Source organism: Ixodes scapularis, unplaced genomic scaffold (genome assembly GCF_016920785.2).
Source record: "Ixodes scapularis isolate PalLabHiFi unplaced genomic scaffold, ASM1692078v2 PGA_scaffold1__304_contigs__length_218370807, whole genome shotgun sequence".
Lineage (NCBI taxonomy): Eukaryota > Metazoa > Arthropoda > Arachnida > Ixodida > Ixodidae > Ixodes > Ixodes scapularis.
In genome coordinates, this window is record NW_024609846.1 from 38,056,105 (window position 1) to 38,075,134 (window position 19,030).

Genomic DNA, 19,030 nt, shown 5'->3' on the forward strand with positions numbered 1-19,030 from the left:
CCTGATGTTTCAGAAAGATAAATCTAAAAGCAGGCAACTCTTGAGCCAAGTATGAGAAAATTTATAAAAACACAGATGTGTCATATGTCATGGTATTGTTTTAAATCAAATCCAGTTCCATCAAGACATTTTAGAATTTTTCGTATTGCAAATCTCTTTTTTTCTGACAGAATCAAACATACTTGTGTATACCACCTTCCTCCTATAACCCCGAAAATAGTTGATCCTGCAAGATAGGAAGTTATTTGGTTGTCACCTATAGTGACTAAGTAAATATAACAATACCGTTAATTTTTTTTATCTCTAAATATTTGGAGGACAAGAACAAATGAATAATTTGTACAGGAAATCGAAGCAGTACCAGGATATACAATTTCCAAAATCTCGTGCTTAGCAGCAGTAAACACAATTCAGTGCCCAAGGTTATTTTATTTACTAAGGTTTAAGGGAATCGTCATCAATTTTCGAAAAGTATTTTTTTCCGTGGCAAAATCCACTCAAGCAGATGCCGAGCTCGCCATTTTTGACCTAAAAGAGAAAAGACGTGTTTCGGTGAACATCTGGTTTCTTAATCAAATGTAACAAATTGGTTGATATAGAGCTAAATAACGTTTAACACGACACTTTTCTGCGGCACAGGCAATAACTGAACATACGTTTCTTTGCATCTTTCGCTAAACAAATAATTAAATGTGTGACATAAAAAATGTATCTTAAAAGACAGGTCATCCACAACCACAAATCATTATATTAATTTGCAGTGTTTACTACAATACGTAAAATATGCTTAAAGCACTAGCAAATATTTAATTTCAAAACAATATTTCACAGAAAGAAAATAATATTATCACCCGAATTTTGTCTTAAATTGTATAGTCTTCATTTTTAAACTATTTACTCTTATTTCGTAGACCTTTAGGAATAAAAGGGCAAATTGTAGCTGAGGAACAGCCATTTCACATGTTTACATTAACAAAGAAAAAAACAGATCAACTACGCCTTATCACAATAAACAAACGGGTCATGTGGTTTTGTAGCTTTTCACAATAAGGGATCCAGGTTTCAAAAGTATATAATTGTCTTAGTGATAATTAGTGATCTCTATAATAATTTGTTGGATCGTGCATCCCCGTTTTGTCGCTGCAGCTCGAATGCGGCCACCGGAAGGAAGATGAGGATATAAGAGCATGCGAGGATTTTAGAAGCACAAAACTCTAATTGGAAAAATTATTGAATAAACGCAAAGCTAGTTCTTGGATTGTTGGGACTCGGATGTACTACTGTGTTATCTGAAGGACTTTCCTTAAAATGCACATGAGGTACGCTTTCTGTCCGTTGACTCAGCAGACACTCTACAATATAATATCATTATGTTGGTCGGATTACACTGTATCTGGAAGAGCCGTAGGGCAGCGGCATGCCAGTGTAATATACAACCTGCAAGCTGGTGCTTTTTTTGAAGTATCTTACAAATTCGAGAGGTGTATCAGGCTGTGGGAAATGTCCCAGAATGGTTTCCTGTCCTGGACGGGATGGTTGCTTTAAGATCCTTCTAGTCAAACAGTGTTGGCCGTAACTAGGCTTGTGGTTTAGGAAAATGTTAGGCTGCATGGCTTTTTCTGCACTGAAAGCATTGTGGTAATAAATAATAAAGGACGTAAAGCTAGCTTTCTTTGTCTTTGTTGTTCTATCGCGTGAAAACGCCGAAGGACGGCGTGGAACACTGCGCGTTCACGTCCGCAACAATTCCTTTGGTGCCAACTGTCTGCCTACCCCTTTGGCGTATCGAAAAAAAAAAAAAACTCATTTAACGCGAAATAAGGTAAAAAGAAAAACTTTCCCGGTACAGTTGTAAAGCTTTGGTTGCAAAATCCTAGGATCGTCGGTTCGATTCCATTCGTCGGACGTTTAGGATTTTGTTCTTTTTTATCCAATAATTGCCACTTCTTCTCAATTATGTTTTGTTTCGTACAGATTGTCATCTTAAGTACGAGATACGCAATTCGTAGCGGTTTCCGTGGTGTTCCGTTGCACTTTCTGAACACGTTATGAATATAAATTAAGGAACGGCCAATGACTCTTCAGCACTACTTTCGGGCTACAAGTTTTTACATTTCAAATTCAGCGATGTAACGCCGCTAACAATTGTTACACAAATGTCTAAATGTCTATAAAAATGCCGTCACCTTCTACGTTATCACGCAAATAAATCAATGAAGCAAGGAAGAGTCGGATTCGGGAAGAAGGACGTGGATTCTTTACGGGCTCTTCCTCACGTTATAAAATTACAAGTTTGTTTTCGCAATGAACTTTTGTTGGGGATAATGTCAAGTGCTTCTGCATATATTTGCTAATGTCTAGTCACCATTATTTTACTACCTAAATATTCCGGACAATGTATTAAGCGACCATTGCGACCAAGAGTGGATAGATTTGGTCTCTTAAATGCCATCAAACCTTCAGTCTAGTTACACGCCTGTGCACCAGCATGCAGTCGTAATCTCTCGTTGTAAACGGCCAAATTCAATCGGAACGCAGTCAGCCACAATTCAACGCAAGTATGTACACCAGCTTTTATCTAGCTTAGCTTTAACCCAATTTATAATATATTTGAAACAATGCGACTGGGCCCTCACTTGTACGTGTTTAATAGTACTCACTTTGCATGTATTACGATCCCTGTAAATTCCGAAGAAAAATCCCTCATTTGCAAATTGAGATTTCTTGCAAATATACAGGCAGTTTTCCACAGGATTGTCCTGAAGAATGCATGTTACAAAGCGTCATGACTCACTCTTCATAAAACAGAAAATAACATTTCCTTAATAACATCAATGGGATAGATATGCCGGGGATTCCAGGTAAATAATGGAAATAAATAAAAATAGCTTCTGCACGCTACGCATGTCGAAACAACGCAGTATTCTGTACAGTAATATTGAGCGAGTCATGAAACTTTTGTGATAAACACAAGTGGCTAATTAACAAAAAATAAATAGCTAACTTTTTAAACATTACTTTTGTACACACACCACCTAATGCAAACATTGTAAAGCGCGTTGAAATATTCAAATATAGTCGTTTTTGCTGAAGGTAGTATTCTGTGTAATGGTCTTAAATATAAAAAATGGCGAGATCTAAAAAAAATTACATGTGCACGTCGGACTTTTTTAGGTATCGCGCGAGAAATTTTAAAGGTTCAAGAACACCTCGAAACAAACTAAACACACGCACGCCACCTTGTTGAAAATGACACAATATGTTTCTAAATGTGCTCTACATACTTTTCATTGGATAATGTGCACAGAAATGTTTGTTTTAGAAAGTTAGGTAATTAATTTATTTTAAGTGGGCACTTAGGCACATCGCCAATATATCTGGGCTCGCCTAACAAGTCTGTGAACAATTCTGCATTGGTTTGACACGCGTAGCGTGCATCATGACTTTTTATACGTTGCCACAAATTAACTCAAACACACTACCTATGGTTTCTATGAAAAATGTTTTAACAAAACCATACACTTAGTTTTATAGGTCAATATTGAGTTGCCTGTTCACTGTAGAATATTGCATTTGCTTGCCAATGAGGTGTAGTGCCTAAATACCAAATATGAAGATTGGGGAAGAAAGTTAAACAATAACATCGTTTCTACTGCACGTCTGGCTTGTATTACATTTCATAATTGTATTTATTTGTTTCGTAACTCACGCTTGAAATGGTGTCGCAATCATGAAACTCGGCTTGCAACTCAGGAAGTGTGCTCCATACTTGTTGAATGTTCGCTGTCGTAATGGAAATGTATGAAATATCAGTTTTGCGCGGTGTTAGACATGGCTAAAGACGAACCCTTGGAACCTGTAGTTTATAACAAATTCCTTAAAAAAAGTATTAAAAAGCGGTATGTTGGAGGAACTCGGGAATTAAAACATATAGCTGGACCTTTCTATGGATAATATTCTCAGTTTATGAACGTCGCTTGTTCCTTTAAGTAGTTGGGTTAGTGAAACACTCTCTAAGAAATGTTTTGCTTTGAAAATAACTGTACATCCTTAAAATAAACTTTGAGTCACTTATGATCCACTTGATATGGTAATTTTTTCTTGAGGAGGAATTTCAAGGTACAAATATAAACAATTTAAAAACAGAAAATGAATTTGTTTTATTTAATTTGAGAACCCAACTTGAAAGGTGTTTGTATACAATTAAATAGTTATATGGTTGTGTGTGGAACGTTACACAAATTGGTTCCAAAACTTCCGCTGTCGGGGATAATGTAGACATTCAGCAATAACAGCTACGTGAAAAAAAAATCCGCTCCCAATGTATCTTCCTAACGGCTGCCGCATTGCGGTTTTACGAAATAAAACGCCATCTGCTCCACTGGCACTCCACTGCATTTCTTCGCGCCACGCCAATTTTATTATGGCACACCTTAAGTTACGTGATTCCTACAAAACTACCATATTTGAGGCTGTGCCCATCGCCTGATAAATGAACTCAAATTTGAGGTTCCGATAATTGCGCACAAAAAAAACGTTGTTGGTGAGTTAATTAGGCAATACCACGCAATTTTTTCATAATATTTAATTTGCGGGACTTCGCGGATAGGAGCAGGTACTTATAATGTTTCTCATACAGCAATAAACAGCTTAATTCGGAATTAGTTTTTTTATATTTCTTTGTACAGTTACACATGACCAATACCCGCATTATGCACTACTGCAGCTTATCAACCACAATCATCTTGATGACGCGGTGAAGCTCCATGATGCTTTATAACCGTGATTCTGTTATATCAGGCTTAACTGGAGTGCGGTTGATGCAATGAAAAAAGCCTTGGACATGATTTTTCTCACTTTCCCGAAGGTAGTATTGGGGAAAAATGAAATGCGAACAGAGGAGCGCGTGGCTCGCGGTACAGGCTGCGCCACCTGGAAGTGAGTCTAGGTGCGAGGGTGCGTGGCCTACTCCGACGTGTCCACGCCCCTCCCTCTGCGCTCCCCAAGCTTCAGCAGTGCGCCTCTTAGTGCGCTGAAAGCTATCATCGCTATCTTTGCTGGCTCAGCGCGTGCGGTGCAAAGAAGCTCGCCGCACTCGCCGATCAGGCAAAGATAGCGGTGACAGCTTTCAGCGCACTGAGAGGCGCACTGCCGAAGGTGGGGGAGCGCCAATCGAGGGGCGTGAACACATCGAAGTAGGCAACGATAGTACATGTCATGCATAAGCATATCTGAACAAATATTCTTCTGGAACCAATGCTGCGTGAATTGTTACGCGCTAGAGCTTAACTTTGTTTTGTTGTGAAACACAGTTGGGACGCTCCATTTGACCTACGGGGAGGTGCTTAATTATTTTACCAATCTCAAATATCCAGTACTTCTCGAGGGGAAACTTTTGTCTGGAATGCCCCACACTAACAGGTCAACGAGAGCTGAGGAGGAGATAACATTGAAGCCACCAGTGTTGCTTGTAGGTCTTGTCCTTTCTTTATTTCTTTATTCTTCATTCAGAAGTTATCACGCACTGAACGAAGGCCTTTGTTCAGGAGAGTTACAAACGCTATTTTTTTGTTGCTTCAGTTGCAGAGCTTATTTGCTAGTCCAAGCAATTCTGTTTCGCAAGTCCCAATATTGCCCTATACACGCGAAACCAGATGACCGTATGTACACCCGTCGGCAATATGAAGGTGAATACCTTACCTGGTTTCTTGCCTGTTTTACGGCTCCCTAAAGCTATAATAACTCTCAACGTCGTAAATGCTACGTGGCTTGGGGGTCTAAACTTTGCGTTCTAGAACTCTTCTGGAACAGAGCTTGTTCCAAAACTTGCAGGAGCGTCAAAAACAAGAGGGCTGTTCACCTTCATATCGTTCACGAGTGTACGTGCCTGCTGGCGGGTGACAGCTCCCCACGAGCGTTTTTGCGCTCCTTTCGCTTTCGATGGCTCCGTGTATGTTGATGCTTCTCAAACTTTACGGTGACAGCGGAGAGAAACAGTCACACACCACATACTCAGAAAGACAAGCAAACGCGCTGAACTAGCAAATCTCGTGCATTCGACTACTTCGTTCTTCTCTTCAGCATCTCGATTGACTTCCCAGAACGTGATAAGCAGAAGAAATAGCAAAATATACAAGAAAAAAAGGCGAACCACTAAACAAAAAAAAAAGAAAAAAGCAAAAAAAAAAAAAAACGAAAAAAGAAAGCAATACGAGAAAAGTAAATCCTTTTTTTCATATCTTTATTTTTACCTTGATTTATTCTTTTCTTTTTTTTTTTCTTTTCTTTTGTCTTGTCTTTCTCCTTTTTATATTTTGCGCTATTTCTTCTGCTTATCACGTTCTGGAAAGTCAATCCAGACGTTTAAGAGAAGAACGAAACAGTTGAATACACGAACGTTGTAAGTTGAGCGCGTGTGCTTGTCTTTCTGAGTTACTGGTGAGTGATTGTTTCTTTGCGCTGTTACCGTAGAGTATCTGGCCCAAACATCCATCCTACCACAATTCTTCGTACCTCGTCTCGTCAAATTAAATGAAGTTTTTGTTCCTAAGCTAAAATTGTCGGTTCCTGTCCTTCCTCCGAATCGAACAAGGAGCAGAGCAAGACGGTGACGAAAATGCGCACACTAGCGTCCTACCAACTGTCCTGCATACTTTCCGAAAGTAATTAAAATACATTGCCAAACAACAAGCATTCCAACTAATAGCATAGCAGAAGTTGTAAGGATATATAAAGCACTCAACTTCGTGCCTTAGGACGATGTATTTTGTGTCGTTCAATTCTATTGTGCCACGTTTTTTGGATGATTGTGCTACACCTCGACAAGGTCTCCAATCTCATCAGCCCTCGAATGGTGGGTCATGTTTTCGATTTTCAGGCCACACAAAGTGTGTAAAGATGCCTGCATGAAGGTGGGTTATACAAAAACTCTGATCGAAAACTGTTAGCGAGTGTCTTCTTGAGGTATTGGCGATGCAGCATGTTAGATTGGTAACAATACTTGGCAAAGAGCTAAGTGCAAAACAAGTTATCATTAAAATCGCTAATTGTGTTATTCTCAACATTTTAAATATAAAAATTAAATGCCTTCAATTAAGTCTTCTTACCTTCATCATACTTAACGCATGTTCCGTTTTTGCAAGTCCCAATGTGTGTGAACTGTGTACTGTTAGCATTTGTAAGAGCCTGCAATGAAAACGTTGTCTCTTAAATTCACATGCTACAACAATATTGACTCATACAGTAATAATATACATCATAGAATGCAAAGCTTCTGGGGTTGAATTTGTACGGCAACACAGATGTATCGGAAAACCAGGGTAATTCGAATATATTGTAATATACCGGGGTTCCTTCGTACAAAGGTATAACGTCTCACGGGTTGGAAACACGGCTGGTGAAATACGTCTAGGCTACCGTGGTTAAGGTATATAGCACGCAGCGGCGATGTACTAGGATTCATGCTCATAGAGCACCTTCATTACAATGAGAATCGCGATCGTTACGCTAAAAGTTTCCGGAAATCTAATCAACAGGTAGGTTTTTCTAGAATATGCCTAAACAAAAATTTGCTTGTCTTGAACAACCTTGATTTGTACAACATATACATTTTTTTGCAATAGGGACGTAAAATAGATTGGAGCGTAATATTTCTTTTGGCACGCACCCCTCCTCGGCAAGCGATGTCAGTTAGGCGTTGAAACATGGGTTAAACTGTTTATTATATACATATTTGTGCCCAGGAACCTAGTTATTCATTCGTTAGCTAATACCACTTTAGTTCTGATTGAGTCATGTTTTATGGAAAGAATATAGAACCAATGAATCAACATATACGCAAGTGCAAAAAATAAAACTGCCAGCGATAATTAGCGTTGAGCTGTAGCATCTTTTTTTTTTTCGTAAATGAGCTATAGATAGTAGCATGCCTAAATATAATTTTTGAAATAATATCATTCAATGTTACGGAATATCACAACCGTAGTGCGAGTGTAAGTTTACTTCTTGACCAAACATCTTATTAAAACAGAACTTCAGAAACGTTTTTTTAGTCTTCTGCAACTAAATTATCATCGAGCATATAAAGAAGCCGCAGGCGTAAAAACGAAGACAAAGTGAAGAAAAGTAGCTCCCAACTACATTACCGTGCTTCATTTAATCATTTTGGAACAGCTAAAAAGGCCGGTGAGAAGCAGACACACACAACACGGAGGGACGCTAACATTGAGCTGGCTTAAACAAAATTTTGTTCAACCTGTACTCCCGCCTACCCTGCTACTGACCACAGTAAAAACCTAACATATTTACGCCCATTACAGAATATATCTTGGAATGCTCGGTTTTAAAAAGAAAGTAACAAGAAATAAAACAAACTTGTAATTTAAGAAAATTGATGGCGTGCCAACGCACTTGTCAGGATATAAAAAAATAAAGCTTTAAGATTTTTTTTTTCAGTTTCAGAAGATGCGTGACCGTCCGCGAGCTGTTTGTGACAACTCTGGGGGACATGTTTACGTACCCTGCATGCGTTGCAGGTGCGAACCGCAGTTATATTTCACAATACTGTTTTAATTGAAATCGCCCCTTTGTACTATGTACGCCTGCCCACAACTTAGCGGAATTTCGGAAACAATAATCGTGGAGCCCGTTTTAAACTGAGTAACGTTCTTGTTGAAACAATGACCGTGTTTTTATTTTGCCATCAAACGGCATATTTTTGACAGCTTGCAAGATTACAAAAACACAGCGCTCAGATAATAATTACAGCTAACTTCTTGATGTTGAGTGAGAGCTTGTGGGGATTTCCCTGGATTTTCGATTTCGACTGCAGTGGGAGTTTTCTGTTGGACTCGACGTTATGTTATGTGTTTTCCAGCAACAGTGATGAACGTGGAAAAAGATCTGAACAACTTTCCTTGAGACAAGTTATATTCTTCTAAACAAATAAATACATCGAACGTCATTGGTCTTATGTAACAATTAAGTCAGTTAAGAAATGTCTGCGCTGAAGTATTATCAAGATTGAGATAATCATGTTAGTCGGCACTTATATAAAACGTATGGATCCGTAAATTTTCTTACGATCTTCAAGGTAACATTCTCAAAGACAACTATTAAGATAATTCCTCCTATTAGAAATAATACTTCTAAGTATGTATATTTTTCTGACAGAATATAATAGTACACTCCACATTACAAAATTGTCCGTTTAAATGAGGTGCGCTCATTCCTTGAGGAATGTACAATAAATGTCAATTTTATAGGTTCAGGTGTTCATATCAAATTATTACAACAAAAAGGTTAAATGAGTTGTCGCACTGCCTCGACAAGGTGACCAGCACGTTTGATTTCAGCAATATTTTTATTTGTTTGCATAAATGAATTGTATAATATCATTTGAACAAGTGACTCGCAATATAAATAACGAATAAATAAATTCGATAAGTGCCATAACGTTATTCAGTCATCTTGGGCTGAAATCTGTACGGCACGGTCATGCCTTGTACATACATTTAAAGGTTACAAATGAAGGAAATAGGGGTAAACAAGATCTTAGTAATTGTGAAGCTATACTTACAACGCACGCGATACCATCTTTATAATCACCCCAATATTCTGTGTCATCGTCCAGTGACCCATTCCTGCAGGTGTAAGTGCAGTGCGGCGAATATCCCAGCTAGTTCACATGAAGAAGAAATTATTCAATACATATATTATACAATGAAATTATACTAAAAACAAACAAAAAAGGAGAACGTTTTAATTTATATAAAACAACCTCGATGCGTATTTGTCTTTAATACTTCAGTTTCTAGCGGAATAAGAAAGAAAGTAGTCGTTAATTAATCCACGCAAGAAAGTGCACTGAACAAAAATGCTGAAAATAGGTACAGAGTTTAAATAAACGGGTTTTGTTTTAGAAGCTCCATCCTTTTAACAATTTTAACTTTAAGCTAACAAGATCTCGATTGACTTTTAACACGCTGTTACCATAAAGGTAAATTTGTTGCGGGGGTTGTCTATGTAAGGTCAGGAATTCGAATAATTATGGCATTCAGCTATTTACTTGTGTTTACTAAAGTTATTTGTTCTCCATTAAAGGTTTTCGTATCTGTTCTTGAGTAAAAGGCGAATGAGCACAAAAGACCATAAAACTATAGGGCTATCAAAATGAACAAGACATGTCTCTCTGTGCGTCAGAGAGGAGGCGAGAATCTACAAGAGGCACTGATCACGTGTGCATCGAAACGCCGCCCCCTGACGCCATTATTTGTGGTTGTTTAGAAACCACCTCCACTTTGATTTTTTCATGTCGTTCCTGGTGATTGCATGTTGGCAAAGAACAACATTCTGTTTGAACTCGTTTCTGTTTCTTTTCTCGAGTGCAGAGTTCTGGTTCTCAAAGTATTGGCGAATTTTTGACAGCCGTAAACATTGAGGTGGCTTAGCTCGGCTATGCCAGGATATACGTAGCGTGAGCCTGTGCCCACAAAATGAGAGGCGCTATCAGGCGGCTCCGGTGCAGCGTCAGACTTGGCTACTGCGCAACGGAGGCGCACAGCTGGGCACGCGGCGGCGCCAGTGCGTTTGCCGCGGCTATGACGTCACTCCTCTGGAATGCGCAGACCGGCGAGGCGGGCGTGGCGGCGGCGGAGCGCGCGGCGGCGGTGGCTCCGGCAAGCCAGCTGTGCGCTGTGTGACGTCACTGCTCCTCGCGCATGCGCAGCACTGAGCACGGCTCATTATGCGAGCAACGCGAAACTGCTCAACCTCGGCCAGTGTAGCTCACGCTACAAAAAGACAAGGCAGCCATGAATACGGTAACAGACAATGTGGGAGCTTAGAGCCCCGACGCAGCTGCATCGTTTGCGCAAAAAGCTGACAGTCTTTTGCCTCGTATAAGAACATACGCTACCAACTGTACCTCGAAATCAGAGCTTGCGCTGTGACTTCACTGCACCGGCGATCCAAGGAGCAGACGAACTTACTTGGCGTATACAATCATGCACAGTTAAACAGAAGTTGTGACAAATATTGTATTCAAGAAAGAATCAGCTTTAATAAAATACTGAAAAGTATTTCTATTAATTTTAGGCATAGCCGAATATAGTACGTCTGCGCAGTGTTACGCTTGCAGGAGGCTATTTAACGTGAATCTGTATGCCTTTATTGGAGTAACTGAGGGTGTTCGGTTAGCTGAAAGTGTTTAGTTAGGATGGCACTCATAGAGGTGTTTCTTTGAAAAATTAAAATATGAAAATTATACATTGATTTTTAAAATGGGGTCGATACGAGCAGACACGCTGTAATTTAAACGGGTACACTATTTCCTGTAAAGTTATAGAATACAACAACGTTTGGGATATATCTGCTATATTTATGCATTTTCTGAAGGAAAAATAAGGCAATGTTATGCCTTTCCTATTAGTCTAACTTATATTTTTTTTAAATACCCTTTAGCAAGAATCGTGGTGCTGTTGTTTGCGGTTTAACTAAACAAACAAGCCATTCGGAGACAATTCTAAAAGGAACAAGGCTATGCGTATTGTAAAGCCCGATCACTAGAAAAGGTGAGAATAGGTTGAATGATAAAAGTTATAGAGACGCAGGCATAGGCAGCTCAGAAGAGCGAAAATTCTGCTTAGAGATGTTCTTTAATAATGATAGGGCCGGTTACCCGAAATTAGTTCATCTCTACAGGCCGGACGCAGGGTGCTCGCCGGCTGCAGGGGCGCTCTGACGCCGGCTGCTCAAAATTACATGAAATTATTAGTTATCTGAGGTTTTGAATAGTCATGATAAGATGCCGTGTAAATGCATACTATTATAGGTCATTTTGTAGTCAGCGCAAGTAACACTTTTGCATTTTGCCCGGAAATATAGATATTAGTCGAATAGGCCATATCCGTTTGTAGCGCAGAGGCAAAATGTAGCTGATTCGCTTCTTGGCTAATTTTATTGTAGGTGACACTGACAGATGACGCAAGATATGTAGTTATAATATACATAAAGACGGCTGCGTGCAAATGCGCATCTTTAATACGCAGCAGAGTACTGCGATTATCGTGCGGTGACGCGCTGAGGAACAAGCGAGACGCGGCATCGGGCCTCAAAAACAAGATAAAAAGTAAAACGTAAGTAAACAGGTGGGCATATTTACTCCCATATTTAACGCAAAAAACTACCGGCAAAAGAAAAGCACAATGCGTAGGGTGTTTTAGGACGTCTGTTCTTTTTTTTGTGTTTCAACTATGTGTAGAGGTGCTTATGCATTCATTTAGGACTTTGATGATTATCTAAACGGAGATAAAATAGGATTCTCCAGGTACTCTAAGACTGGTATATATTTAATGCAGGGTGGGGTACATGACAGGTACGTAACCATTTGCGTTCGGAAACCAGGGACGGAAGTCAATAAGCCGACTGGCTGCCGAACGCTGGGAAGCGCTCGTCACACTGATTGGTCATAGATGTAAGCCGAACGCCTTCCACGTGTACATCCGTGTTAATCCACGCAAGGATCAAATATTATGTGTTCAAGCAGACAGCGGTGCTCGTTTCCGTGCAACAAGCACGCTCCTGGCCCCACAGAAAAATATCGGAAGAGACGACAGAAAATAAAAAAAAGGAAAGCGGATTCTGTTTCGTTCTCTTTTGCCACGAGCTGGCACCTGAGTTCTGTCCACGGTGCAGTGTTTCAGTTGTATTGTTACTTGTGGTGCACACCGCTTTAGCCCCTCCATTTTATTTGAAGCAAATAAATTGCTGACGTTACCTCTCACGCCAACCATTCTGCCCATGTGTACACAGTTTCCTCTCTATAACGCATCACGTTCTGCGTAACTACTGCCTATGTCAAGCTAGTGGTAAAGGCAGCGGTTACACAGGAAGGGGCATGGCATTAACGTGGGAATTTTCCCACCATTCACACTGCTACTTGAGGTACTCCTGTCTACTACTCTCGCGGTGGCTGTACCTGCCAGCCCACCGTTCTTCTACCAGCCTGGATAAAGATCTGCCTGTATACACCTTTGCGAAAATCGTCTTCTGTGCGCTGCCATTTTTGTCTGCTGGGCTGTGGAATACAGACTTGCCTAGATTGTTCCGTTACTAGATGGACTGGATATATGGTAGCTATAAGCGAGCACAATTTTCGACAAGCTCAGCTTAGTGCGGAACCTCATCTAGTTCCCAACGGCAACTAGGGACGTCATGTGACGCATCAGGATCTTGTAGAGCCCACCCAACCCATCTTCCAGTTGGGGCACTGAATTACCATAGGAACTGTCAAGCCAGACACATTTCCATGTCAGGTACTCCTGGCTGCAATTCTCGCGGTGGCCCCATCTGACAGCCTTCTGTTCCTCTATCAGTCTGGATAGAAATTTCCCTGTATACCGACTTGCCTGGATTGTTCAGTTTCTGGATCCACTGGGTATAAGGCTTCTACAAGCCGGCCCACATTGCGGGCAGCAACACCTAGTACGAAAATTCATTGGCGTCTCGCAACTAGGTGCGTGATGTGAATCGCGTCAGAGTCTACAGAAACCCGCACGATCCGTCTTTCAGTTTGGGCTCAGCATGTCGGAACTGTCAAGCGATCAACCTGTCTACTTCAGGTACTCCAGTAGCTATTCTCGCGGTTTCCCTACCTGCCAGACCGCCGTTCTTCTATCGGCCTGGATACTGATATCTGGAGAACCGAACAAGGTGGACAAAGGACAAACACCAATCTCCAAGCACAGCTAGGTGCGCGAGCGGAAAAATCCGCCTGGTCTCAGTCAGAAACGTGGGGAGATCTGAAAAGAACATAATTTGATTTTGCTTGCACAGTTTAGAGTTCATTTTAACCCCTCGAATCTCAGAATATCATATAGTTTAGGTCGATAAAAAAAAAAAAGCCGAATTGTCGCAAATTTTTTTAAATTTAAAATTAAGGAACCAATTTTGGCGTCAGGTTACAGACTGAAACGCAATACATTCGCGATAATAAAGGAATAGACCAAATCGTATCGGCCTTACGCGTGGCAAGTTATTTCGATTTTCACACACCCTTCAAAATCTGCTGAGACAAGCTCCTCATCAATAAGAAGCGTTACGTAAACGGTCCTGTAAAAGAATACGTAAGGTATCTTAGTGCATAGATAAACTATAATAAGAAGGCCGGGAGCCCACCTCCAACCTGCTGTACTAGCTAAACTAAAAAATAGCAGCGTGATATTTTTAGTTTTAGAAACGTTCGATGTTTCATGCGATAAAAGAAATAGATATGCAGCTTTGTCAACGATAGCCAGTCTGATATTGCTGTATTTAGAAAACAAATTGGCTAAAATAGGACGTTAATGACGATGAACCTTTCTTTATCAGTATACGAACTTTTTTATGAGAATATGAACCTTCTTTAAACCGTCCTTCCTTCCTATCACAAAAGGCGAATAGAATAATCTTCCTAAAAGTTTTTTCGAATCAGAATTACTGGCCATCTATAACGACGCGCTACTCAAATTTTTTTAGCCAGTTAGTTTCCCTTTATTGCATTGGTGTGTTTTGTTTTAGTCATTTTGTTTGGGTTCTTTCTGCCTTGGCGTTTAAATAAAGATGCTGGTAGTATAGAAAAATAAATAAATAAAGATCCCTGTCGTTTATCTCGACAACAGTTTAGGTCCTATAGCTTACGTCGTGTCGCTTTTTCCTCTAACTTTTAATAACTTAGTTCCGCCTCTTGCCATGAAAAAAGGAATAATCTGGCAAAGCCCATTACAAACTTTCGCTATTTGGATTGTAGAACAAGAAATCTTATTGGATTCTATCTAGACTTCAGGTTTCCAAAAACATTGCGAGTTAGATTTCTTGTTCCATAATCCAAATAGCGAAAAGTTATATTGGATTTTGGAGGTAATGTGTATTATCTGATAATAATTTGTATTCAAGTCATGCTCTCAAAAATGAGCACCGCTTGGTCCACACAAACAATATATTTTGCTCTTGATTTTTGGTTCTTTTTTGTCTATGCCAATGTTTTCGAAAGGCAACTTTTTATTCTACTTTAGTTCGTATTCGTAGAAAAATGTAGGGCGGTTGTGAAGTTAATTGATGCGTATTCTAGAACCGTTGTTCCAAGTCGATGAGAGTGCCTAGATTAATAAATCACCTTTTAATCCGCTTTGTGTGCGTCAGAATACAGAGGATTAAAGATTTTAAAACGCAAAACGCAAAACAAATTTTAGAGAACAATAAATACTAAAAGAAAACGTTGAGGGCGAGGTCACTGTAGCTGTACGGGTTACATTCAAGCAGCAGACGTATTTTTTCCAGGGTGGGTGGACGCTATTGCATAAATAAAACATATATTTACGCTGATTCTAAAATAAAATTGGAATTTAGTAAAAAAAAGCTTTAAGAGACAGCGGTATTTGAGCGTTCAATTAATGTGAGTTAATTGTTTTTTTTATAATGCCCTGTAAGTGCAGGGGCACCAGGCCCAGTCAAGCTACCTCATGGAAGCTTTTTGTCTGGTGCCCTCAGCACAATATTGCTGAAAATAAATATTACTTACTTACTTACTTACTTACTTACATAAATAAAATAAATGTTTAATTTCTACCTGCTGCCAAAAGAATAAAAGAAGTTATAAAATAATAACAGCAAGGCATTGGTATCAGACGGCCTCTCGTTATTGGAATGTGCCTTTGAAAACAAAAATCATTGGGCAAAATAGAAGTTGCTTCAAAAATAATTTCTTGATTGTCGCGTAAAAAAAAAGAAGAGAAACGAAGCATTCAAAGCAATATAAAGGAAATGTAGCAATGTTTGAAAATATCCAGAAAAAAAGCCTGAAGTGTACCTTTACATTAATTATATTTTCATAAAAAAGGGACAAGAACACTCTAGAAGTGTATGCTCTTGGAGTATTTAGAACTGCAAGCTGTTGAGATTAAACCGCCAAACGAAATAACGCCAAAAAGGACTGCACGCCGGTTCTTTTACGGCGCTTTCATTCACACAACATAGTATACAGAAGACTTAAATAAGTTTTAGAAGTTTCTAAATGCCTATGGACTCCCATCGCTCTGTGTTACGTTTGAGATCAGAGGCAGGTTTGAGTAATAAACATGGACTCTTAAGCCAGTTTGTTTCTAGTTTTATATTATTCCAGACAGTTCAAATAGAAGTGAGATGAGCTTTGACACTGTGCTTTACCTATGATATCTTGAACCAGATTTAGTTATTCTGAGAATACTGCTATGGTTTTTAAGTTTCTTCTGCATCCGAAAACCTGCCATAAACAAGCAGTGAAGTTGCGTCTGCTCATTCTTTTTGTTCTATCGAGAGTGATGTAGTCTCATGGACTTTTTTTTTTCTATGAAAAAATACACCGTGTTCATACTGTTCTTTATGATAACTTTCCCGCTTAGTGTACAAGATCTACAACAATTAAACACTAAGTTGAAGCTTACGCAGAGAGCTGCACTAAACGATATACAAACACGGCTCAATAAAACAAGAAATTGACTACACTGCGACTACTCATAAAAATGAAAAATCACTTACATCGTAGAAATCTCCGTCTGGACATCTCTTCAAATCCGGATCGAGTTTAACGCAGGTTATTTCACCTGCTAAGCGGAGCACAAATAGGCCGAGGTATAACTCACGTGAAGCAATAATATATATAATTTGAGGGCTTACCTAAACAAGCGACGATTACAATGAAAAGACTCGCGGCCGGCATTATCAGTTCTTGCAAGGAATTGAAATATAAAGAACGATAAACTAGTGCGATATCCGCCTAAGGTACGTCCTGAGGAAAAGGCTAGCGCTGTCTCTCTCTGCAAGCGGTAGCTAATCCCCCTTTTTATACATGAGGTTGTGTGAGTTAAGACACTGTCACCCATAACAACAATAGACAAAGAGAGCGCGTCGTTCGCCTTATAATATGACTTGGCGAAAGTGAAGAGATCTGTGATGGGTTGACGTTCAAACACCTGCTATGCGTGATCTTACTCTGAACAATTCAGCTCAGACACTTGGACCTGTTGAAAGGCACAACAACAATGGTTGTTTGTGAAGCTAAAGAAAATGTGCCTAAAAAGCGTGCATGCTCAAAAAAAAAAAAAAAAACTGTAGCAAGAGCCAAGTTGGTAAAAAGACCTTGTGCCAAGCGAAATACCTTGTGTGAGGAACTTTAACACTATTACGTAAAGAAAAAGAAAACATGTAGAATATGCACTTTGAAATGGTACTGTGGAAGCAGCTTTCTAGAAATACCGTCAGGTTAGAACGTTTGTTTCTACAAAATCGGTGGAAAGGAGTGATTGTTTGATCTATTATTTTAGCCATGCTATCATTTGTGGGAGAATGTACGATCAATATTTATTGTGGAATTCTTAGGAATATAATGAATTCTTATATTTGCAGAATTCACAACCTAAGTTTGGCAATACTGAAGCCTACGGACTTCTGGGTAAAATATTGCAATTCAAGTGTCAAGTAATTTGTGTCTGAAATAAAAGAAAGGTACAAGAAGTACGAAGCACGTGATGTACAGCCTCCCTCAAACGTAATACTCTAACGGGACCCCCTACACTATTAAGCAATTTTCCGCAAGTCGGGAATTGACCTGTCGGCGAAGAAGCAGCTCTTGCTATTCTGTTTGGAACAGTGACCAACGTTTTAGATTGTAACCGCGTACGGAGGTGGCTATTAAAATAGTGCCAAACAAGACTCATGCGGGCTAATAAACGGCGGAAGTTAGTCAAAAAGCTATTTCATTTTCTATCTGTAATGTAATAAATATTGAAATATTTACTTGTCTAACGAACATAGTGAAACAAAGCACAAAAAAACGTGCATTTAAGATAAAAAAGGGGGCAACACAATACCGTCTAAAAACTCGACTGCAAATTTTATTTTGACGCGACTCCTTTGCACAGGGTGTCTTTGTAAGATTAACTGATCTGTTTTAAAAAGATCCTTGAAAGTTACAGTTATGCGGTTTTTGCAGGTGAGTTGTACGGCCAGGCGGACATAATATGAAGACTAATCGTAGCGATCTGTCCGCTAATTAGGTGAAATTTGTTAGTTAACTTGTAATTAGTGAAAATAGACACATGGTTCCAATAAAAATAAACTAGCTGAGCGGCATCAAAATACATTATATCAATAATTTTGAGACATATTTTGAGCCGGCGAGAAGCGCAGTTGTGCGCTAAACTAATCGTTCGTGCAGCAGGATCACAGCTGCCGGAGCGATAACGTGCCTGCGCGACGTTTTCCGTTTCTTATCATAGCCCCAGCCTTGGTACCTGTTGCAGAAGTTTATTTATTTATTTATTTATTTAGAAAAACTACCAGTTTCCATCGGAAACTTTAGTAGGGTGGTTACAAGGTAAAACACAATTTACATACTTTATAGTGCAATGTTAAGAACAAAAAAAAAATGACAGTGAGGAGGATGGGGCTACTCAGTGGAGACACGGGAGGATCTTGATACAATTATTACACTTGTAAATGGTGAAAATATCATTAAGCCACTAGAATAGGATAGGATGAATCGATAGGAACAAGTAGAATACACATCATATTGTCACGGGTGGTGACCAAAAGAAAACAGAAAATGAACAAGAATAAATAAACGTTTAATGTGGCGAACTTGTGCCAAAAATAAAAGGGCACAAAAGAAAACAGCACAGCGTCGCGGGCGTCGATGTCGGCGAAACCGCAGGATCGAGCGCAGAGGCGAGACTGACTCGACAAGGTCGCGGGCGGCCTCTTATCTAGAATGAGTCACTATCTCGAAGATTCGGCGGGGAACGTTCGAGCGTAGCGCGCTTGGGGCGAGAATGAACACGCACTTTCTAGAACAACAAAAACGATAGAGGTTATGTTCGCAGCAAGAACAAACGAGAACCCTCTGCAAGTCTGCGCGCGGCATTATCCCCCCCTTTAAAAGCGCATCGTCCCGATGCAGCACAAACCGAAAACAAAGCAAACAGAAATAACGGTAAACTAAAGAGTCATTTCGAACACA

The 19,030-nt window shown here is 39.7% G+C and overlaps 1 protein-coding gene across 1 annotated transcript; it reads right to left on the reverse strand.

Annotated features, from left to right (window-relative positions):
- Positions 1 to 435: 435 nt before the first annotated feature.
- On the reverse strand, positions 436 to 16,732 carry LOC115325303. Its single transcript, XM_040214435.1, has 7 exons — positions 16,690 to 16,732; positions 16,552 to 16,616; positions 9,578 to 9,676; positions 7,107 to 7,185; positions 3,710 to 3,783; positions 2,661 to 2,759; positions 436 to 528 (listed from the first exon to the last, which is right to left on the reverse strand). The coding sequence occupies exons 1-7, from the start codon at positions 16,730 to 16,732 to the stop codon at positions 436 to 438; spliced, it is 552 nt and encodes a 183-aa protein (XP_040070369.1).
- Positions 16,733 to 19,030: the final 2,298 nt, after the last annotated feature.